The sequence below is a fragment of the Sciurus vulgaris genome, assembly GCF_902686455.1.
Source record: "Sciurus vulgaris genome assembly, chromosome: 3".
NCBI classification, from domain to species: Eukaryota; Metazoa; Chordata; class Mammalia; order Rodentia; family Sciuridae; genus Sciurus; species Sciurus vulgaris.
In genome coordinates, this window is record NC_136463.1 from 188,604,125 (window position 1) to 188,627,916 (window position 23,792).

At 59.5% G+C, this 23,792-nt stretch overlaps 1 protein-coding gene across 10 annotated transcripts in view; it reads right to left on the reverse strand.

Moving 5' to 3' along the window:
* ANKMY1 (ankyrin repeat and MYND domain containing 1) overlaps nt 1–23,792 on the reverse strand; it is a 59,341-nt gene that overhangs the window by 22,063 nt on the left and 13,486 nt on the right. For 9 of the 10 annotated variants that reach the window (XM_079133637.1, XM_079133640.1, XM_079133644.1 and 6 more), the window contains 11 exons: nt 22,228–22,700; nt 19,916–20,132; nt 19,412–19,570; nt 18,260–18,669; nt 16,981–17,152; nt 13,071–13,211; nt 11,622–11,762; nt 9,967–10,074; nt 9,291–9,422; nt 4,335–4,448; nt 3,881–4,046 (listed from right to left, as the gene is read on the reverse strand). In XM_079133637.1, the coding sequence (XP_078989763.1) occupies nt 3,881–4,046; nt 4,335–4,448; nt 9,291–9,422; nt 9,967–10,074; nt 11,622–11,762; nt 13,071–13,211; nt 16,981–17,152; nt 18,260–18,669; nt 19,412–19,570; nt 19,916–20,132; nt 22,228–22,688 (2,221 nt within the window). In that variant the 5' untranslated portion in view covers nt 22,689–22,700. Of the gene's footprint in view, nt 1–1,850; nt 2,282–3,880; nt 4,047–4,334; nt 4,449–9,290; nt 9,423–9,966; nt 10,075–11,621; nt 11,763–13,070; nt 13,212–16,980; nt 17,153–18,259; nt 18,670–19,411; nt 19,571–19,915; nt 20,133–22,227; nt 22,701–23,792 lie in introns of those variants that run through there. The other variant, XM_079133643.1, reaches the window with a different exon arrangement.

Consider the following 23,792-nt stretch of genomic DNA (forward strand, 5'->3'; position numbering starts at 1 on the left):
TTTTCCCTCATTACTCAGTCGTTTCTGATAAGCAGCCAGCTGCAGACCTGGCCATCTCCCTGTGCTTGGGCGCCGCTCTCCTCTTGCTGCTCTGGAGATCTCCTGGCCTGGGTTTTCTGGAATTTTATTGTGACCTATCTCTTGGGGTCTCCATGTCTCTCCCTCCTAGATTTCCAGATCTTCCAGGTGTGTCCACCAAGCCCTGCAGCATGTGTGAAGCGGTGTGTCTGCCTGCCTTTGGACACTTGGAGCTGCTTGCCCCTGCTGGACACTTGAAGCTGCTGCCCCTGCTGGACACTTGGAGCTGCTTGCCCCTGCTGGACACTGCAGAAGACATGTTTGGGTAACCCTAAGATGGTGGCTGGCATTGAGCCAAGAGGTGGCGCATAGTTGGTGTTAACACGGCGTGATCTACTTTTGCCTGATTAGTTAATATCTCCTCTGCACTAGTGGTCAACAGATATTCCTCATTCTTTCTTGATTGGTACCGAGGGGTGTGCCTCAATTGTGCTAATCCTAAGCTGATTGGCTGCCTTAGGTATATAAGACACACACCTATAGGAAGCACCTCGGATAAGCCACACCTCTAGATCGCTGGGCAGCGTGTAAGCAGCACCTCTAATAGATCGCAGAAGGCAGATGGCAGATCACAGATCACAGATCGCAGTACGCGGGATGCACCATAGACACGCCTTTAGCACGCACTTCTAGCATGCACCTTTAGGACACAGGATATAGGATGCACCTTTAAGAAGAAGCAGTAGAACTAAAAAGAAGTAGCATCTCTGAAAGTATAGCCTCTCCAATAAGCAAAGATTCTCTCTTAAGCAAAGACTCTCTCTTATGCAAAGAAAGCCTTTCTCTCTCTCTTCTCTCAAAGCCTCTCTTCCTCTATAAACTAACAAGCAAGAAAGCAGCCCACTAAAAAGAAAGATAGTAGAAGTAGCTCAGTTTCCAGTCCACCTCCCATAAATACCCGCGCAATTGTTGCTGCAGGCAGTAACGATATCCGTGTGACTGTTGCCACAGGTGGCGACAGGACACTTGGAGCTGCTGCCCCTGCTGGACACTTGGAGCTGCTGCCCCTGCTGGACACTTGGTGCTGCTTGCCCCTGCTGGACACTTGGAGCTGCTGCCCCTGCTGGACACTTAGTGCTGCTTGCCCCTGCTGGACACTTGGAGCTGCTTGCCCCTGCTGGACACTTGGAGCTGCTGCCCCTGCTGGAAACTTGGAGCTGCTTGCCCCTGCTGGACACTTGGAGCTGCTGCCCCTGCTGGACACTTAGTGCTGCTTGCCCCTGCTGGACACTTGGTGCTGCTTGCCCCTGCTGGACACTTGGAGCTGCTTGCCCCTGCTGGACACTTGGAGCTGCTGCCCCTGCTGGACACTTGGAGCTGCTGCCCCTGCTGGAAACTTGGAGCTGCTTGCCCCTGCTGGACACTTGGAGCTGCTGCCCCTGCTGGACACTTAGTGCTGCTTGCCCCTGCTGGACACTTGGAGCTGCTTGCCCCTGCTGGACACTTGGAGCTGCTGCCCCTGCTGGACACTTGGAGCTGCTGCCCCTGCTGGACACTTGGTACTGCTTGCTCCCACCTGCTCTGGCAGTCCTGCCACACAGAGTGCCAGTCACTGAGTGTGGTTCATCCTCCTTCCTGCTTTTTCCTCTCTTCAGATAGCGCCATCTTGGTCACTGGCCTTCGGGTGTCTTGGTTCCTTTTTCCTGCCACACTGGGACCCTCTAGCCAAGGTTTCCATTTTGGGGCTGCAGGAGTTTGAGGTTCAGAGGTCCACTTTGCCCTTTTTGGGTCCTTTCTATGTCAAAATTCTCTGCTTGCCAGGATGTTCAGTCACACCTTCACTGCTTCTTAATCAAGCTTTCTCGATTACTGAACGTGCCCATGAGGCTGCTGTGAGTCCTCCCTGTGCCTGTGCCTCTGGCCTCTGGCCTCTGCAGGGCATGCATGTGCCTGGGTGTGTCTGCAGGACCTATGGTCACGTGCTGTCTAGCACCGTAGCTGACACACTGTGGCAGCCGTAGGTGCTGCCCCCACCCCACCAGGCTTCGTGATGCTGTTTGCCTGCTTATTTAGTGACCAGCCGGTTGCATGGTGCAGTCTACACCTCACCGCCACAACGTGAAGCTCCTGGAGCTGACCCTCCTGGGTGCACCCTGGACGGGAGTGGCGTGGACAGACTCCTCTGGCAGTCTGTCTTCTTGAGCATATCCAGGTATCAGCTCTACTCCTTGTGGGCTGACTGCTCCAGTGGTTTCAAAACTGTCTGCAGATATAAACTGCTCTTCAGGTGGACCAATCCAATTAGAGGTCTTGGGGGCACTGTCCCCACGGCGAGGGCATGGGATTTGCTCTGGCCCTGAACGGCCCCCACTCGCTCCTTCTCTAGCTCACTGGCCATGGACCATGCTGAAGTCCACCCCAGGTCTCCAGCGGATCCCCAGCCCCTCCCACTGCCTCCCACCCCATGTCTCCAGCGGATCCCCAGCCCCTCCCACTGCCTCCCACCCCATGTCTCCAGCGGATCCCCAGCCCCTCCCACTGCCTCCCCATTAGGCATGAACTTGTCCATGCTTTGTTGGAAAAGAACTCAGTTTCTTTGCCAAAGCTCCAAATTTTACAGGGTGGTCCTCAATTGGGCAAAATCTTGATGCCAAGGCTCTGTAGCTGGGGCGGGAGCAATGGCGGGCATCTCTAGGGTGACACCCCAGCTCAGGACCCACTTTGATGGAAGGAGGAGGCAGGGGTTGAGGTCTCCTTAGCCTGGGTCCTCGCCTGTGAGCAAGCGCGAGAGGGTCCAGAGCCCAGCAATCTCGGTGGCACCCGCCCAGGGCAGAGCCTGTGTCCCTCAGGGGGCCGTGTGTGAGTGGAGGTCAGGACTGCAGCAACACCAGCCAGGATGCAGCCTCAGCAGCAGGCACAAGGTGGGTGGCACATGGACAGGAGGACACGCCTGTCAGGAGCAAGCGTGTGTGGGCAAGGATGCAGGTGTGGGCATGGCTGGCGGCCAGGTGCCTGTGGGTACAGTGGACGCTGGTGTGGGCTTTGGGAGTGGAGGGTGCGGAGGTGCTGGGGGGGCCTCTGCGACTGGGCAGGGGTGTACACAGTGGTGGGCACCCATGTGTCTGCGAGGGTACGTGAGAAGGCTCTGGGGTGGACTCTGGTGGACTGTGGGATATGTGAAGTGTGTGCCAAAGTGGGCAGCCACGTGGGGGCACAGGAGTGGGCGGTGCAGAGCGCTAGAACGAGGGTGGGTACACATGGGGGCAGGAGAGTGGCTAGTGGGGTGTGGTGTGGGGGCACCTCTGGGGGTGGCTGATAGGTACTGGGCGAGGAGGGCAGCTGGCTATAAGGGTGAGTGGCAGGGCTCTCCCTGCTTGTGTGGCATGCTGGGTGTGCCTGAGGGCTGAGGAGGGGCTGGGCGTGCGGGCAGGGGGGTGAAGGGTGAGGAGTCTGTGGGACATCGTGGGCATGGAGGCATGCATGTGGGCAGCTGCTAGGTGGACGTGTGTGGGCAGGCTGGCATGGGAGGGCTGGGGCATGTGGAGGGTGGGCATATCAGGCCACTGGTGTGGGGAGGCTGGGTAGATGGGAGGGTAGGGAGGGATTAGGAGGGAGTGGTTGGTGGGCACATGTGGGTGTGGCTGTGGACAGGGGTGTGCAGTGGGTGTGGTTGCAGGTGGCCATGGACTTTGATATGGGGGTGACCATGGACGCAAGTGGGGTGGCCATGGACGCGGGTGTGGGGTGGCCATGGATGCAAGTGGGGTGGCCATGGACGTGGGTGGGGGCAGCCGTGGACATAGGTGTGGGGTGGCGGTGGATGCGGTGGGGGGCCCACGCTGGGTGTGCCTGCGCCACGCACCTCTCTTGCTGAGCTGCAGCTCCCTGGCATCCCACTGGCTCTCCCTGGCAAGCACTGCCCTCCGCAGCTGCACACCCATGTACTCCAGCAGCTTCTTCCTGGCCAGGAACGTCTCCCGCTCCGTGGGCGTCAGCGCGTGGAAGGGGCAGTGGGCAATCTTCCGGTCCTGTGGCACACTGCGGGGTCATCCTGGGCTGGGGCTGTCCCCACCCCTCCAGGTAGTCTCAGAGCACCAAGGGCCTTGTCCCCAACCCAGCCTCAACTGCAGAGTGACGGGCTGAGCGGCCGCCACTCCATCTCTAGCGACACGAGGGTGCAGACGCTCACACATGGCACACGCTCGCCATTGTGGGGTCTCCTGTCACAAAGGCCAGGGTCGGCTGCAGGGTTCCTGGCTTTGTCTGAGAGAAGCCTAGTCCCCAGTTGGGCCCTGCTCAGGATGACAAAGCCATACCTGGTAGAATTTGAAGTAGCCATAGTCCACAGCTGTGCCCACTGCCACCCTGTCTCCCTGTGTGAGCATCACGGGCTTCAGGATGTCAGCCCCATGGTTAATGAGCCGGTCAATCTGTGAGGGACAGAACCCATCAAATTTGGAAGGCCACTGCGGGGGCCGTCAGAGCCACCCCGACACTGGGCCGTGTGAGGCAGCCCCCACGCTGTAGTGACCCTCCGCCACAGCCAGCAGGCTCTGGAGACACACTCTAGAAAGCCAGACGGCAGCCCAGGGAGAAAGCAGGACTCCCAGAAGGGCCTGGCCACCTGCTTTCTGCATGGTCACCGCCTTTCAGGTGTGTGGGAGAAACAGACAAACAGGACCACGGGGCTGATCTCAGCCTCTCCCAGAGACACCACTCTGGGGCGCCTGCCCAGCAGCCGGCCGGCCCTGTGGGGCTCCAGGCAGCCTGCAAAGTCTGGGGGTGTGCAGCGTGAAGACAAAAGCCAGGCAGTGCGTTCCTGTACACGAGGGGTGCTCGGCGGGCCCGTGAGTGCCGTGCATGAAGGCTGTGGGCCTGTGGTTCCTGTGTGGTGCCCAGACATGCACAAACACTGCAGCAACATCCTGGCTCAGGGGTTACCATCAATTCCACTCAAAGCACCTGGCACCTAACAGAGCTGCCACCACCCACCCCACCCCAGCTGAGGAGGAGGAGGCCCGGTGGGCCCTGTGCGGCTACGTGAACACCAGGCGTGAGCCGCAGGGTGCTGCCTGGTGGAGTGTGGCTGACTTGCTAGTACAAGCAGGACCACAATCCAGGGACGAGGATGACTCCCCCAGGGAGGGCCTGGCGTTTCTGTGCTGCGTTTAGCATTCATCCTGCGCAAATCCAGGAGCCCCGGCTTCTTGACAATGCTCTGAGCGCAGCATGGCGGGCGCGGCACCTGGCCCTGGGAGAGCCACCACCACTGACACAGCCAGTCTGGCCAGAGCAGGGCCCCCACTGGTGCTGAGGGGCTGGGGGTGGAGCACACAGAGACTGCAGCAGTGAGGCTGTGCCAGGCATTGGGCAAAGGAGTCAGCTTCCCACCATCTTCCGGGAAGGAGCTGCCCCGGCCCCCTATGAGAGTCCCATCCCCTCTCCTCAGTGCCTCTTCCTGCTGGAGCCATGATACCCTTCCAAAATGCCAGGGCTGGACAGCCCTCCAAAGTCCACCACCTGGTCTAGCCCTTTTCCAAAGAAGAGAGGCACAGGCTATGGCCTGGCGGCAGAGCTCTTGCCTAGCATGCACAAGGCCGTGAGTTCAATCCCCAGTGATGCAGATAAATAGCAAGCAGGCACAGGCAGATGGGGCGGTGAGCGTGGTGGGGTGCAGGCAGCTGACAGGCAGACGGACGGTGGATTCGCCCTTCCTGCACAATGCTGTCTGGGGGCATGACCAGCCCCTGACCTGCCACAAGGTGCAGGACCCCTGGGCCTCCCTCAGTTGGCACCAGGTCCCACTGGGCAGCGGGCCCAGGCAGTGTGTGGCCAGCCCTCCTCAGGGATCCCAGGCCCTGGAGCCTCGTACTTTGCATTGTGGCCACATTGTCCAGCTCCTTCCTACATGCCAGACATTCCAAGAGCAGCACCTGCCCCTCTGAACCTTTGCATCCCATGCATGGTGTCTCCACAGGCTGCTCCCTGCCTGTCCACACTGACCTCTGATCCCTGGACGCATGCAGGTGTGCTTTGGCTTGGAGCCTTCACAGCCCAGGGTCGCCCTCTCCTTCCCCACAGTGACCGTTGACTGACTGCCTGTCCCTCACCAGGACAGCCCTATGCTCCTGGGTTCTTGCTATCCAGCCCTGGACAGTTCTTGCTATAAACCACCCTGGGACCAGGCAAAGTGACTGAGCAAGGAGTGCCACAGAAGGTGCTCCCAGCAGATCCCACTGTGCACAACCAGGGTGCTCACCGGCAGCAGGCAGTGCTTCCCACGCCACCACGCCCACCTGCCCCAGGACAGCGTGGGTCCAGCAGGCGTCCTGCCTCACGGCACCCAGTGGCCCACACTTCCCTGCCAAGGCCCAGGCTGTGCACTTCCCTGGGGTGGTCTGGCAGTTGATTTCTGGGGGTAAATGACAACCAGCAGGCCTTTCCACCCAGTGACCCTCTCCTCCATGCCTCTTGAGCCCTGTGGGCATGCTCCAGAAACTGGCCCTGGCAGAGGGCTCAGCCTCTGAGATCCCAGGAGAAGCCTGTGCCTCCTGCAGCTGAGGGTGCAGTTGGCCAAGCCTGCACTGCCCCAAGCAGCAGCTGCACAGTGGCAAGGTGGCACAGCACGCGCCTTCCCAGGGGCCTGCTCTGCACCCTGTGTCCAAGATGGACCTGCCCGTGGCAGGGGCTGGGAGCATCTGGGAGAGGCGTCATTTGTCCCCTGGCTGCAGATGGGCCACAGTGAGGCAGGGACTCACTCTGCAGTGACTGTGCCCACACAGCCCCCACCCCGAGATGGCCAGGGGCAGACGGAGGCTCGAGCAGACCCCAGTTCACACACAGGGTGGTTCCTACAGCCTCCAGAACCCTGTGGTCCACTCCAGGAAAGTCTCTGAGAAGGCTGTGGAGGCTGCAGCCTCCCGCCTGGGCCTGTGTGTCCCATGGCTCACCTGGGACTGCGTTGAAGGGAGGTAGGAAATACGATGTAAAGCCCTGGGTGAAGGGTTCAGTTGTGCCCCAAGGAGGCTGAAGTTCTCCCCGGGTACAGGGATGTGGCCGAATGTGGAAAGAGGGTCTTTGCAAGGGATCGGGCACCATCGTGGTCGGCCCTAACACAATGCCATCGTTCTCCTTATAAAAAGGGACATTTGGACTCAGCTGTGCACACACAAATGGCCAGGTGACGATGAGCGGGGACGGAGCCGTCCTGGCCTCAGCAGAAGCAATCCTGCCCACCCCGACCTTGGGCCTCAGCCCCGGAGCCCAGAGGCATCTGCTCCTGGTCTCTGGTTGCCACCGCAGCCCCAGCAAGCCCAGGTGCGGCATGGCATCACAGGGGGCCCCGCTGAAAGAGCAGGCTCTCTGAGCCTGGACGGCAGAACCACACAGCAGACAGGACCCAGGCAGCGAGGCCACCAGCAGGAAGTCCTGCCAGAAAGTCCATTGCCCGTCAATTCGGAGGTCCATGCTGAAAGCAGGGCAGCCCAAGCTAGATGTACCACACTTAGGAACTAGGGAGATGGTTCCAACGCCCCCCAAGCAGCTGTGACACCCTCTGTCGCAACCACATCAGGAGCATCTCTGGGGCCAGGAGGCCCAGCACCTTCCAGAGTCCTCATGAAGAGTAAGAGGGGAAATGCACAGGGTCCCCCAGCGGGCCAGGCCTCGCTAACCCGTGAAGCTCAAGGATAGCAGAGGGCAGAGCTCATGCCTTAGATCTGACACTGGTTCACAGATAAGACACCAAAGGCACAAAAAGAAAGAAAAGACAAGTTGGACCTCACAAGAATCAGAAGACTATGTGCGCTGAAAGGTGCTGTTAGCAGAGTGACCCCACAGCCCCGCAAGACAAGGACATCTGCCTAGGGCTGGTGGGGATAGGACCAGACACACAGAGAACTCAAACATGCCACCAGCTGGACCACAGGCAAGCCGACCAGCACAGGAAAAGGCATCCCAGGCAGGAGGCGCCGGGAAGCACACGGCAAAGCCAGGACCACAAGGACGGCTTCCAGGAAAGCAGAACCACACCCTGGGCCAGACCTGGCACCTGAGCCTGATGGGGAGTCAGTGGGGATGGAGAGCAATGCAGAGGCTCCTCCGAGAAGCCAAGGAAGGGTCACCACCCGACCCCACCCCTCCTCTTCTGGGTGTGTGACCCCAGAACTGAAGCGGAGACCAAGAGCAAGCTCCACGCCAAGCTCACAGCAGCACTAGACTCACCACGGCCAATGAGGGGCAGCCCTCGCGGCCCACCCGGCGGGCTGAACAGGATGCACCTGCACACAGCGGTGCCCAGCGGCCTCAGCAAGGGAGGAGAGGCCGACTCTGTGTGGAGGATGAACCTCGAGGCCTTGCTGGGTGAAGGACCCAGTCACCACAGGCAAAGGTGGCGTGACTGCTTTGACGGCGTACAGGAGGTCCCTGGCGGCCTCAAGTTCATAGAAACAAGGCGCAGTGGAGGTGGCCAGGGCCCGGGGAGGCGGGGACAGGGCTGTGGGCTCCCTCCACTGTTCTTTTAACTTTCCTGTGAGTTTAAATTTAGCAAATCAATGGTAAGGAATCAAATATATGGAGGAAAGTCAAGTCAGCTAATGTTCGGGCCTGGGTCTGGAGGTCTCGTGCAGGAGGTGTGCCTGAGGGCCCAGAGGCCAACTCCACGGTCTCCGCTTGGACAGAGAAGGGACGATTAGTCAGACAAAACAAAGCGTCCCCAGAGCCTTCCCTGTCCCTCATAGTCAGTGGAAGCAGATGGCACAGTGGGAGTGGGCAGCACTGCTGGCCCTGAGTCCAGAGCAAGGCACATAAACCCCTAGTCCAGAACCCAGTGCTGTGGACCAGGCCCCGTTCCACCCACGACTCGAGTGGACGTCTTCTGTCGCAGCGTCCAGAAGAGCATAACTACAGCTGTGCTGGCCCAAGACCTCCTTCTATGCAGCAGTTACAGCCTGTTCACAGGCCCGGGTCCAGGAAGCCCAGGGACACATGGGACCCGGCCCCAGGGCCAGATTGCTTCAGCTGCCCTGTACCTTCCCTCATCCAAGCACCGTGAGGCGGATGGTCACATCCTTGTTCAGCCTAGCACACTCTGTCAGGGTGGCCAGCCTGCCCTCTGCCTCTACCCCACGCCCCGCCCACCCTCCTCCTCCATCCGAGGCTCCGCCCACGCTCCACCTCCATCCCAGGCCCCGCCCACGCTCCACCTCCATCCCAGGCCCCGCCTACCTCCTCCTCCATCCCAGGCCCCGCCCACCCTCCTCACCACCTCTCACCAGCGCTATCTTGTTGTCAGTGCTCCTCTGATGCTCATAGGCCAGGTCACACACAACACACAGGGCGCTGCCCAAGCCTCTGGTCAGGGGCAGATTGGGGTCAGCTCCCTGGGACAAGAGCTCCTTCACAATCTGCAACAGATGGGTTCCTCAGTGGCCATGTGTCCCCTCCCCATACTGTGGTCCCCTATAGCCACCAGCTGGGCACTTTCCATGCAGCCCCCCAGAGGCCCATGCTGGTGGAGCGGTCACATGGAGATTCCTTAGGGAAAAGCAGGATCCTACCCCCGGCCTGGTTCTGGCCTTTTCTCCATGGACAGTCCACACAGCTGCTCAAGGGCCCTGGCTCCTATCCTGCTTTCTAGCCAGAACTGAGCCCTGGACAGGCCCAGTTCAGGTCAAGAGCACACCAGTTGCCTGGATGTCCCGCCACCATCTTCTGAGCCATGCTGTGCCCCGGGTTAGGGTCTGCTCCCCGGCTGGAACCTGGGAGCAGAGTTCCTTTTCTTCAACACCTACTGTCCGTGACAGTGCCTGCCTGCACACAGTAGATGCTCAATAAAGAAGATTCAGTGAAGGGCAGGCACTGGCTGGGGGCAGGGCCTGGAGGACCCTCCAAGGTAACTTCCAAGACCCTCCAAGGACCCTCCACGATCGCTGGTGTGGAAGCACTCACCAGGTCATTCCCACTAGCGATGGACAGGGAGAGCGGGGAGTGGCCACTCCAGAGCAGGTTGGAATCAGCCCCGTGGGAGAGAAGGAGCCGAACTATGTCCCTGGCAGACTGTGAGGGAGGAAGCACACCAGGTTACCGGGGCAGCCACTCCTCAGGAGCGCCTGCGGGGGCAGCAAGCATATGCCATGAAGCCCGCGAAGCCACGCCCCTTCCACTCCGCATCAGCGCCAGGGGCCACCGTGTTCCAGACGCAGATGGACAGAGGTGTGGGTGGGTGAATCCTCAAACTGAGGTGTTTTCTAAACATTCGTCATTTCCAGATGGACAACAGGAAGGACGCTGAGGCGTGAGTGACCTAAAGCTTGCTTTCAAAGGAGCAGGGAACTCAGGACCCCACGCCCACACTAGCAGGGCCTGACACATGGCAGGCCACGGGAGGAACGGTCTTCCCAGGGCCCCACTTGACCCACAGGCCCCATCATGCTGGAAGGTGGCCATGCTCTGAGCACTCCGCCCTCCTCCCAGGGGACACCTCTGCTTCTTTTTGCTCAGACGCAAGCAACGGGCCTGTACCCTGCAGCGCCCCCTGAGCAGCACTCTGCACCTCCCGGTCCTGCTCTTCCCAGGAGTGCTGCAGGGCTGGCACCCTCCTCCTCACCAGGGGCTCCCCTGGGCACTCTGCTGAGGCCTCTGGACGTGGCCAGCAGTGGGCCATGGGGACCTGCTCCTTCCCCTCTGGTCTGCTGCCACCTCTGACTCCTCCAGCCCCTCCCGGGCTCAGTGTCACCTACTGGCCTGCCCCTCAGGCTCCCAGCTAGGTTATCACCCTGTTCCTAGGTGGGTAAACTGAGGCTCAGTCCCCATGTGCCCCATGGCTAACTGCATAGGCCCCCAAGGGGCAAGTCTTGATTTCTAACTTCCCCACCCACTGAGCTACCCGGTCTCTTCCAAGTGGCTCCAGCACGCAGCCAGAGGCAGTGCTGCCAGGCCGGGGACACCACCCTAGGTTCGGGAGGCTGGGGCCACCCTGGGGCCTCCAGTCAGACAGCACGGTGGAAGCTGACAGGGGCTGGCAGAGTAGGATAGTCAGCCCAGGACAGCAGCTCCCACACCTGTCTGAACAGCCCGTGTGGACCTGGCCTGCCTGCGGCATGTCCTGGCCTGGCCTGGGAGCCTGCTGGGTGGAGCATGGCATCCCTGCTGTCTCCTGTCACTCTGACCTGCAGCATTCCACTCCACTGGGCAGCACTGGAGTGGCCATGCTGCTGATTCTGACCCCAGGGGCAGCATCGTGAGAACCACTGGCCTGGACCTCAGCAGCCAGGACCCCCATAGGGAGGGGCAGCGCACCAAGGGTGCCCATTCCGCACCTGAGCCATCTGCTGTACACGCACGTGTACTGACCCACAAGGACAAGCTCACAGACGTGTCCATGCACACAGGTCTGAGCACAGCTGCACACATACACACACACCATGGCACAGGAAACTACGGAGGCTCTGGGACCACAGACCTCGAGCTCCTCACCTGCCCGTCTTCCCATCCTCCTGGCTCCAGCTTTGGCTTAGTTTCAGATGAGCACACACACTTTCCACGAAGCATCCCCAGAACTGGGCAGGCCAGTAGACCTAGGCCAGAGCCCTGCAGCCACTCACCTTCTTGCTGTCTTCCCTCTCACAGGCCACGTGCAGAGCTGTCCTGCCTCCCTCTTCAGGGATACACATGTTCATGGTGTAGTAGGTGCTGGGTGGGCCTAGCTCATTGTTGAGCTTCAGGCTTGAGGGCGGCAGGTCCAGCTGGGTGCAAATGAAAGGTTCAAGACCTGGCCCGAGTCCCCCCACCAATGACCAGGGACCTGCCACTTGCTGGCCAGGGAGGCTATGAGTAGCACACCACAGCACCCAAGACACTAAGTTTCCTGCCCACTCTGCACCCCTCAAAACCCTCTTGTGCCTGGCTCCATGTGCCTGCCAGAGCTACCTCGTGCCCTCCACTCAGGGCTCCCATGCACCAGGAAATGCACACCACACACCTGGCATGTGCACGTGCCTAACAGTTTCTGTCACCCCAGGGGCTGCACGAGGCTCTGTGGGCACAAAGAGGAAGACAAGGGTGTTCCACCCTTGGGGGCTTGGATCCCTGCAGGGGAAGTGAGATGTGGTCCAATGGCACATGGTAGGGGGTCCTTGGGAGCTCAGAAAGCCCAGCAAGTCTTCACAGGTAGAGAAGACTGCAGCATAGTGTGAACTAGAGGCACAAGTCCACCTGGACACACCACACCTGTCCTCCATGCACACCAGAGCTCAAGCCCCATCCCAGCCTTCAGAGGCTGCTGCAGCTGCACCCCAGGGAAACCTCAACCAGAAGCATGCCACCCTGCCCTGCTCCCCTCTCACAGCTCCTGGCCTGTGGGCACCAGCCCACCTGAACAAACCCTGGAAGATGTGGGTCCCCTGAACCCTGAGTGCTGCCTGACATGTTGTCCTTGCTGGCATAAGGAGCCAGGACAGGCCAGCAGCCTTCCCAAGGAGAAGGACACAGGCTAAGGTGGAACAGCATCCCTGACAATCAGGCACTTCTGCAGCTCAGAGTTGCTCAGGACCCTACCTTCTGAGAGAGCAGCAGATGAGTGGAAATGGGGTAGGGAACTACAAGAGGCCAACCCTGGCTGCAGAGAGGCAGCTGTCAGACTGGGTGGGAAGTGGGCAGGGCCCAGCCAGGGAAAGCAGACTCTGTGAGCAGTGGGGCTTTTGCTTGAGGAGACTGGTCCTGGGGACATGTACATAAAGACAGACCTTCTAAAGGTTGCCTGAATGTCCTGCAGGACCCTTACCCCAGCAAGAACCCCTGAGCTCTGCTGAACTGCATGGGTAAATAGGGACTCCACTCACTGATTTCTCCTGATTCATCTTGCCCTTGGTGTCTAACATATGTGCTGGCTAAATTTGCTCAAGTGACCGGTGGTTCTGCTCCACCCACACTGTTTCTGTGCCTACTCCAGAAGGGGCCTTACGAACTCAGCTGAGCACAGAGCTGTACCACCCATGCAGGCCCAGAGAGAACCCCAGACCCCTGACCTGCCCCCATGCCTCAGGCAGCCGCACCTTGCTGAGCTTGTACATGTGGTCCTGGTCAGCCGCCTTGGCATCCACATAGGTGATAGCATGGAGCAGCAGCTCTGTGATCCTGACCCCCTCCTGCCCTGGAAGGGCAGCAGCAATGTGGAGTGGAGTCAGGGCCCCCAGCTGCAGAGGAAGTGAGGATGGGGTGAGGCAGGCCATCCTGGAGCCAGGCAGGTGAGAGCCCCAGGTGGATAGGGTCAATGCCAGGGACATTTCTGCCTGGCCTGGGGGAACGGATGCCCTCTTCCTAGCACCATTCTCCTCACCAACCCACATCCTACGGGACAAGGAGGCCCACAGGGCAGAGGGAGGCAGTGCCCACTAACAAGTAGATGGACAGGAAATGCTTGACAGGCCACACAATCTGTATGTGTCCAGGGCCACACTCACAAGTGCTGGGCCCACACCAGCTTGACTCTAAACCACTGTCCAACACCTTCTTCTAAGAAAGCCCTTCCTGGCCCTGGCTCAGATGCCACCACACTCACAGTCCTGTGGCCCCTGACTGGCCTTCGACCTGCATGTTCTCACCCAGGGCATCCCTGGAGGTCACAGGAGGACTGTCCACAGTGCTGGCAGAACAGAGATGATCACAGGGAACCTCGCCCTCACAGGGAGCACTGTCAGCTGAGAGAGCCCTGCCCACATCCCAGTGGTGCTGTCCACCCTCCCCCCAGCACAGGGCCCCCAAACAGGACCTCGCTCAAACAGGAAGGCATCCCCAGGGGAAAGCACTTCAAAGCCCTTAAGGGAGGATGCAGATGACCCAGACCACAGATAGAGTCAGCAGTGGGAGGGCCAGTCGGAGGACCTGGAAGAGGAGCTGAGGTGCCCCTGGTGGAGTTAGGGAGTGGTGCAGTGTCTGCATTCCCACACTGTCTCAGGAAGGACAGGAGTCTGCAGCCTGACGGCAGCCTCTGGGGAACCCTGTGCAGCCAGAGCCAACAGCTCCAACACCCCCTGAGCACACAGCACAAGGACGCAGGCGAGAACCAGCCCCACCCTGCACCAGGGAGAAGCACACTGAGGGCCCAATGACCCGCACACCAGGAGTGTGGCCCACGTGAGCACCCCAAGAGGCCTGCAGTTTCCCAGTGATCATGGCCTCACACCATCAGAAAGGTCAGCAGGACCTCCCATCCACAACACCACCTGGAAGTCTCTAACTTTCCAAATAAAACCACTGAAATGACAATCATTGAGCTAAATGACAGAACAGATTTGACTGAAGGGTGAATCGGGGGACGATGAAGCCAAGGAAGCTTCCCCAAATGACAGAGGTACAAAGAAATGGAAAGCACACCCCAGAATCAAGACAGAACAAAAGGAAAGAATTGGGAGACATGTAAGAGATCCAACAGGAGCCCCAGAAGGACAGCAAAAAGGGAGGTGAAAAGAAGAGAAGTACTCACAAGATAATACAAGAATACTTCACAGACCCAGACTGACCAGTGCCAAGCAAGAGCCACTAGCAAATGAGGCAGAGTGGGTCTCCTGCAGAGGCACAATTAGGAGAGGGTCACACTGGGCCTGAAGCCCACAGAGCTGGAAGGAGCGAAGCAACATCACCAAAGATCTCAGGGAAACAGTTCTGAATAGGAGTTTTAATCAAGCAAGAGGGTAGAATAATGAACTTTTGGTAACACACAGACCCAGTTTCCCACTACAGATCCTCTCAGCAGGGAGGATCAGACTATAATCAACAGAGAGCACACAAGAAAAGCCAAGCGAATGTGCCAGGCACAAGCACACCGAGAGCACAACCCTGAAACTCACTGCCAGACCAAGGTCGCACAGCTGCCACGGTGTGAGGCAGACCTGTGCCTCACACAGAGGAGGCAGCAGAGGGGAGGCCAGAGCCTCTCATCTTGCTTTTTGGGGATTCTTTCATCTGCTTTATTTCTCCTTATATATTTGAGATACCCTGTTGAGAATAAGTGCATGGCTAGATTAACCCAACACAGTTCTGCCCAGCTGAAGCGCTAGCATTCTGTCTCTGCCAGCCAAACCGCAGCATGCCCTAATGCGCAGGGTCATCCTTGGAGAAGACTGTGCTCTTCTGCCAACGTCAGCATCCTGCTCACACACCTGGCAATGCTTTGGGATTTCCAGTCATTCCACATAAAAAAGCAGGAGCCCTGCTCTGCTGCCCGCAGGTCACTGTGCCCAGCTCTGCACAGAGTCCCAACAAGGCCCTGCTGTGAGTGGTCCACCAGCCCTAAGGGTAAAGGGGAAGTTGGGGCAGTTCACAGTGAAATGCTGGTGCTTTAAATGCATGAGTGCTGTGGTCTGAAATGCTGTGTCCTCCCGAGGTCAGGGGTCAGTGGCGTGGCCCCATGGAGGTGCTGTTGGAAGACTGTGGAACCTTCCAGAGGCAGGCCCAGTGGGCAGTCCTGGGGCTGAGCCTTGAAGAGGGACACAGGATCCAAGCCTGTCCTCTCTCTCTGTGTCCTGGCTCCTGATGCACCACCCTGGCCCGGATCCCAAAGATCAGGCACGGGAACCTCCAAACCGCGAGCTGCACGGACCTCTTCCCACACCCACTGCCTCTGGAGTGTGGCTCCAGCAACGTGAGGCTGGGCTAAGGAGCAGAGGCTCAGCCTCGCCACCCACAGGAGAAACACAAGGTCAAACCCCGCAGAGGCGCCCCTTCACCCACGGGGGCAGGCGCGACTCAGGCTGAGGCTGTGGAACAGTAGGCACCTGCTCTGCCGGAAGGCATGCGGCCAGCAAGAGCGCCGTGGGGGTGCACTCTCCCAGCAATGACCACACAGGGCTGTTGAGGGCCGCCCTGGGTCACAGCACCGCAGTCTCAGTGGAGACGCAGGCGAGGTGGGGCAGCCATCCAGCAGGGCCAGAGGAGCACAGGAGACCTGTGCACTGATGTGGAGTCCCCAAGGTCTGCCACATAAGCAGCCGCAGAGTGCGTGTGTGGCCTGCAGGTGTGACCACGTTGCGCAGGCCTGGCCTCCTCTGTGGTCTGAGTACCGGGAAGTCTTTTTCTTCAAGATTTTTCAAGTTGGTGCAGATGAACCTTAACAGCGCGTGGACTGACTTGAGGCTGTTTTCAGCTTTGCTTATTCTACTCCACAGGACTGTTCATGTTTGCAGGCAGCCTACCCTGGCCCTGCCGTGGGGTTACAGCAGGAGCCCTCGGGGACCTTGCTATGGTCTGAATGCTGCTCCTCCAAAACCCTAGGCGTGGAACTGAGGACCAGGAAGAAATAAGACCAACACGCCAGGTGAGAGGAAAAGGAGGCCATGAGGGGCAGGACCACTCCCAGAGCTGTGCGGCAGGAGAGCTGGAGGGCCTCAGAGCCTAGAGTGCTCCCTGCGCAAGGGACAGGGCATGAACAAGAGGCCAAAGAAGAAAACCCAAAGAGCCCGAGGCACAAACACACTGCAGCACCGACTTCACGGACGGCACTGGACTGGCCCAGCTCAGTCACCAGCAAGACGCACACGCTTGTAAACAGCCCCCATCTGGGCAGGAACAGGCTCACCCTGCACTGGCCCCACGGCCCCAAAGCCTAGGGGGGCAGCGCAGGAGGCCCGTGGGCATAGCACACAAAGCCGTCTCTAGAAAGGAAGTGTGGGGTGGGGTCTGGACAGGAAGGCCACCTTTTCCTCAGTTAAGTGAACTGCTGGCCAGACCGTGGGGTGGGACACCACTGCGCACACCCCGGGAAGTGCAGGCCCCCAGCTCCCTGCGAGTTCCTGCAGAAGGTGTGTCCTGAGTGCTGCGATCCTGGTCGAGCTGGGAAGCCACGCGCCACGCACCATCGGCCACCCGGCCACTGCTGCCCCGCCTCTCCCTCAGCTCAGGGCCGCCACACAGCGCAGACCCCGCCTCCACCCCCAGCTGCACGGTGTGGGTGGCACCGGGCCCTACCTGTGGTGGGTACCTGATGTCAGTCCGCGCCCCCTTCTCCAGCAGCAGCCTCACGCCGTCCACGTCGCCAGCCTTCACGGCAAGGAACAGCACCTGCATGGGCACGCTGCACAGGTTGGGGTCCGCACCACGGCGCAGCAGCAGCTGGATGGTCAGCCACCGGTTTCTCTGTCTGCAGGGATCAGCACCAGGGGTCACAGGTTACAGGGAAGGTGAGGGCACTCCCAAACCCAGTTGCCAGGACAGGACCCCCAGGACAGGCGGGCAGTGCTACCTGGGCGTGGGCCCCACAGACACCGCACCCCAAGTTTCACAGACTTCCAAGGCCCCAGTCCCCACCCGGGAGGCGGACAGGGCGGCCGTGCCACACCATCCCCTGTGGACGCCCCAGTCCCCACCCGGGAGGCGGACAGGGCAGCCATGCCACACCATCCCCTGTGGACTCCCCAGTCCCCACCCGGGAGGCGGACAGGGCGGCCGTGCCACACCATCCCCTGTGGACACCCCTGCTGGCTACAGCCTGGGCTGCTGGGCGCTCAGCCTCCCTGGGGTCGCTGGAGGCCAGGACGAGGGTGGGCCAGCCCCTCCAACACCACCAAGTCACACTCAACACCGCAGTCTGACAGGAAGTCACCCTGCCCCCACACCTGCCAGCACACACAACACTCACACAACATAATATACCACACACCACAAGCCACACATGACACACAAACCACACATACGACATGCCATGACACAACGCACGTATAAAAGAGGCCACATTCTACACACCTCACACAGCACAGACCACACACAATGCATGCCACACACACAACACACAGGTTAAACATGCTACACACCACACACATCACATGACACAACACACACCTCACACCACAACACATATACGACACACACTACACACCATACACAACACAACATACAGCACACACCTCACACAACATGCAGAACACATACCACATGCCCCACAGATCATAAACCACAGAACACAACGACACATGCACCACACTGCACACATATACCCCACACACTGCATACCACACACAACACATACCACACAACAGACAACACGCAGCAAATGTCGAACACTACACACAGTGGAACCCCACACACACCCCACTCTGCTGAGGGACGGACCTGCACCGCAGGGCTCAGCACAGGCTTCGTCAGCGCGGTGTGCTGGCCCTGTGGACACCCAGGGACGGACTCACACCTGCAGAGACAACTTTGTGCTGCAGGGAGCCTCACACGCCCCCGTGCCCGGACGCAGACCTACTTGGCGATGCACTGTGCCATCCTCCGCACGGTGCCCTTGTCCAGGCAGGGCCCCTGCAGCACGCTATAGGCCTGGGCGCTCTTCTCCAGGATCTCCCTGGAGAGCCGGATGGAGTAGTTGTACATGCAGACCATGGACTGGAAGTTGGACTCCTCGCTGCTCAGGGTGCGCACGTCCACGGCTTCCGCCTTCTCCCCCAGCTCTCTGTCCCCGTCGCTGGCGCTGCCCTGCATGGAGGGGGACTCCTCCCTCGGAGGGCTGCTCTGCTGACCGGTGGACTCTGGAGACTGCCGTGTGCCCGGGGACAGGCTGCCCTCCTCCAGGCTCTGGGCGGGCACACTGGCCTCATGGAGAGACTCCACATTCACATCCGGAAGGCAGCTCGGGGCGACTGGGCATTTTGGAGGTGCCTTTGGAGAGCGCCAGGAAAGCAGATTGGAAGAGGCCGGCGGGCAGCCTGCAGCACCACAGTGAGGGCGCAGCCCCTGGCAGAGCCAGGCAGAGTGCCCACCCAGACCACAGCAGCTGCTCCCACCTCGCCACAGACCTCACAGGAGGCCGAGCTGGCCACCGCCAGGGACGCAGTGCCGCACGTGGCTCCTGAGCTCAGGAATCGGCCCATCCAGCACTGAGACCCAGCAGTGGGGCCACGCTCATGCTGTCCACACTGACTACACACAGGAAGGACCGTATCTGGGGTACTTTAGCTGAATAAGATGCATTATTAAAATAAATTGCACCCAGCACACTTTGGTAACGTGACTACTTGGAAACTTTGAGTCACAGATTCAGAGTCACATTGTGGCCTGCATCATGTTCCTGCCCGGTGGTGCTGCTGAGGCTCACTTCTGCCTGGAGCCTCAGAGCAGGGGCCCTCCGACTGCGGCACCACAGGGCCCACCAGAAACCCGGTAAACAAGGCTGTGCCGTGGCACCACCCTGACCAGCACAGCAAGGGTCGAGCCCAGCTGCTGCGTGTGGCTCAGAGGGACACCTGCCGTCACATCCAGGACACAGCGGGCAGCCCTCGCTCTGCCTTTGCACCCCTCCCCCACCTGTCACTCAGCCAATGAGAGCCTGGTCTGCATAGGAGGGCGGTGCAGGTGGACACTCAGGTGCAGGGACAGGCAGCCAGTGACTGACAGGGCCGACCTGGGGCAAGGTCCTCTCCGCAACGTTGGGCCTGAAGGACGCGCTGGGATAGTAGAGGAGGAAGCTTATGCTGAGCGGCGTGAGGCCGTCGTCCGTGCACTTGTTCACGTCAGCCCCATGGTCCAGGAGGAGGCTGACCACGTCAATGTGACAGTGTGCCTAGAGGAAGGTAAGGCCCGGCTCACAGGGACAGCAGAGGGTACCGGCAGGGGTGAGGAGGCCCCTTGTGAGGCGCACGTGCTGGCCGGCTGTGGCGAGCTCCCAAGGAGCCTGGTGAAGGGACAAGCTCAAGCCTGACAAAGGGTGTGAGGGTCAGCATGCCCTCCTCTTCCTCTGGACCTTGTGGGTCAGCCCTAGTGGGTGGCTTCACACTCGCTGGCCAGGAGCAGGAGTGGACGCACTGCCCTCCCGCACCTCTACTTCTGCAGAGCAGCAGCAGAGGGTCCCGCCCACCAGAGACCCCGTCTCAGCATTCCTCAGCATCCCCAGGTGGCGGGGGCTCACAGCGGCCGCTGCAAGCACAGTGTAGCCCGTGGCATCAGCCACGTCCGGATGGGCAAGGTCGTCCTTCAGGATTCCGTAGATCCAGTCACGGTCCCCTTCCTCAGCCTTTAGGATCATCTCTATGGAAAGCCGCTCCTTAGGCCCAGAACGTGCAAAGCCATCGCGGCGCCCTTCCAGGATGGCACCCATATTCCAGCTGGTGTGAGCCTTCTTGTTCCTGGCAACACAGCAGGCTTCAGTGACCACTGACCAGGCCCTGGTCACCCAACGGCCCAACACCTTCCATGAGAGAGGGCCCCAGGCACCATCTCCCTGTGACTCCTGCTCTCCTGAATCCTCCGCTACCCCAACAAGCTACTCCTTGGGCACCCTGAGCCCCAGTGGTTGCACTGCCAGTCAGTCATGGTCAGGATGGAGCACAGTGGTGGGGACACGTCACCTGGGGGTAAAGATGCTCAGACTAAGTGTCCATGCCAGCCGGAATGTGCTGGTTGCAGGGGAGCCTGAGCATCTGATTCATCTGAGCCACTCATGGGCTGCGACACAGGTTCCCACAGCAAGGGCCCTGGGTTGGAGGAGGCCAGCACACACGGGTCCACTGCTCAGCACCAAGCACCCACCTTCTACTCTCTGCTCACTTGCTTTTCTATTTGAGTAAAGAACACACACATCTCATGGCCCAACCACCATACAACGCTGAAGCCTCCTATGCACAGAGCCCCCTTTTGCAATCAACAACCCATGTTTTATGACAACTTTTGTACTCAATTGCTGTCATTGATTAGGGCACTCAGTCTACATTCACTGATGGATAGATGGGTGGGTAGATGGATGAATGGATAAAGAGGTTATTGGGATGGGTGGGTGGATGGATGAGTGAATGGGTGGGTGGGTGGATGAGTGCATAGGTGGGTGGATGAGAGCGTGGGTGGGTGGGTGGGTGGGTGGATGGATGAGTGCGTGGGTGGGTGGGTGGATGAGTGTGTGGGTGGGTGGTTGGGTGGATGAGTGCGTGGGTGGGTGGATGAGTGCATAGGTGGGTGGATGAGTGCGTGGGTGGGTGGGTGGGTGGATGAGTGCGTGGGTGGGTGGGTGGGTGGATGAGTGCATAGGTGGGTGGATGAGTGCGTGGGTGGTTGGGTGGATGAGTGCGTGGGTGGATGGGTGGGTGCATGGATGAGTGCGTGGGTGGGTGGGTGGATGGATGAGTGCGTGGGTGGGTGGGTGGGTGGATGAGTGCATAGGTGGGTGGGTGGGTGGATGAGTGCGTGGGTGGGTGGGTGGATGAGTGTGTGGGTGGTTGGGTGGATGAGTGCGTGGGTGGGTGGGTGGGTGGATGAGTGCATAGGTGGGTGGATGAGTGTGTGGGTGGGTGGATGAGTGCATGGGTGGGTGGGTGGATGAGTGCATAGGTGGGTGGATGAGTGCGTGGGTGGGTGGGTGGGTGGATGGATGAGTGCATAGGTGGGTGGATGAGTGCGTGGGTGGGTGGATGAGTGCATGGGTGGGTGGGTGGATGAGTGCATAGGTGGGTGGATGAGTGCGTGGGTGGGTGGGTGGATGAGTGCGTGGGTGGGTGGGTGGGTGGATGAGTGCGTGGGTGGGTGGGTGGATGGATGAGTGCATAGGTGGGTGGATGAGTGCGTGGGTGGGTGGATGAGGGGGTGGCTGAATTTTTTAATGGGTTAACGGTGGCATGGATAGACTGCTGATTACATGAATGGATAGCTGGTTGAATGAATGAAAGCTTGCCCTCTGCCAGCTCCTGCATTGATGTGACGATATTTACAATCCCTTCTCTTCATGTTCGACCTATGCAGGGACTTGATTCATAGAACTTCTAATCACAGACATGCAGCTGGACTCAGGGACACTGATTCTGACCTACAGAAGAGGAAGTGCACACAGTTCTAGCCCGGAGTCACTGTCAGTGCTCATCCTCAGTCACACCCTTTCCCAGCTTCAGGGCTCTCCTGGCTGCCTGCTAACCAAGGAATCTCCAAACTTTCCTTCCCCAGAGAGTGGACAAGCAGTACTCCAGAGTCCATGCTCCCCTGTGCAGATACAGGTGGCCTGCAGCTCTGCTGGCCCCTACACTCAGCTAACAAGCACAGTGGGGACTTCCTCTCCACCTTCCTTCTTGGATCGTGTCAAACACGTAAAGAGCCATACGCTCACATTCACCTGGTGAACAACGTCAAGAGTTCACAGGCCCTGAGTGACAGCTGGGGGCTGAGAGACTTCAAACCCCTTCAGAGGGGTGCCTCTCCAGTGAGAGGCCCCGGGACAGAGGAGGAGGGCAGACCCATCACCTGAACTTGTAAGTCTGTGTCTGCATTTTGACCAACAAGGGAGTCGGGTTTGTTATAAACCAGGGCTCTCCATCCTCGATGAAGGGCGGGATCTCATTAGCGAAGATCCGGGCGTCTAGCTCTCTGCGGAAGGAGGCTGTCAGGGGCAGGTGTCTGCTGTCGGTGGAGTAGACGTGCGTCTCTGGAGGAAGCCTCAGGTCGTCATTCAGGAGAAACCGTTTATACTCGTAGAAGAAGGGGTCCTGCCCCTCGGGCGGGCCCCACTCCACCTCCTCCTCCTCCGAGAGACGGATTCTCTCCCGGGAGCGCAGAAGAAAGATGGAGAACTCAGGGAAGTTGAGCAGGGAGAAGCTGCTGGGAACCTCCGTGCACAGCTTGATGAGCTGGTCCCGGAACCACAGCCCCACGTCCTGGCTGCCATCGGGGTAGGTCTCGACACCCGGCCCAAACCGCTCATCCATTGTATACAGCCCCTGCAGGGAAGAGTGACAGACGAGAGACAGTTGCCCACTTCATGGTCAGTTTTATAAAATCAAAAGAAAATACATTCCTAAGAAACATGCTCATCCATTCAGCACACACTCGCTGAGGCATGGGGTACGCTGGGCAGGGGGTCCAAGACAGGCTGGCTCTTGGACAGAGGGCAACAAGAACTTGGGAGGCCCCCTGGAGAAAGGCCTGGAGGAGAGAGTGGGGACCACGCAGTGGAGATGGGAGACGTGGTGGCTTCCTTCCAGGGTCACACAGGACAAGCGCCTACACCTGGGGAGAAGCAGCTCCACCTTTAAATGACTCGAAGCTGCTCTCCCTTTCTTGTTTGTGCGTTTGTTACAGATAAAGCCCTTCAGAAAGCGCTGCAGGGCCCCGCCTCACGGAGTGCTCCACCCGTCCTTCCGCGAGGTGGCCTGTGGTCTACTGCACTCCTCACAATGTGGACTCTTCGCCCAGAGGCCCCTCTGCCATTTCTCCTCAGCACGTGATACGATCAGGAATGGAGAATGCTCAGAGGGTGACGGCTGAGGGTGAGCGGCCCACGCCCCCCTGGGAGCTGGCTTTGCTGGGAGAACACTGCTGAGGCCCCCCTGACGCCTCTCCACGCTCACTGCTGATGTTGCATGTTGGCTCCGCACAGCAGAGAGGTGAGCCAGCTGTCGCACTTGGTCCCCTAATGACGGGGACAGACAGATGCACGTGGTGGGCACACAGGTTAAGGAAATGATTCCATAAAGGGGGCCCGCTGTGCCGACCCCACGTGCCCTCTTTTCCAAGAAGCAGTTTGCCCACAGCCCTGCCTGGCCTCAGTGGACGGGGTATGTCACTGTCCTCGGCACACTGCCCGTTCTCTCAGGAGAAATGCAGGCCCAAGTAATGCGGATGAGAGGACCCAAGTTAGCCTGAAGGGGAGACCTTTGCCACCAGATCCGGAAGCTCTGGGAGGTAAGGGTGGTTCCTCCTAACCGTAAAATCTGTGAAAAAAGTCCAATTAGAACCGGTCGGCATGCGCCAAGGTGACCCAGAGTTGCCACCACAGTGGGGACTTAAAAGTCTGATGTCATCTTGCTGTC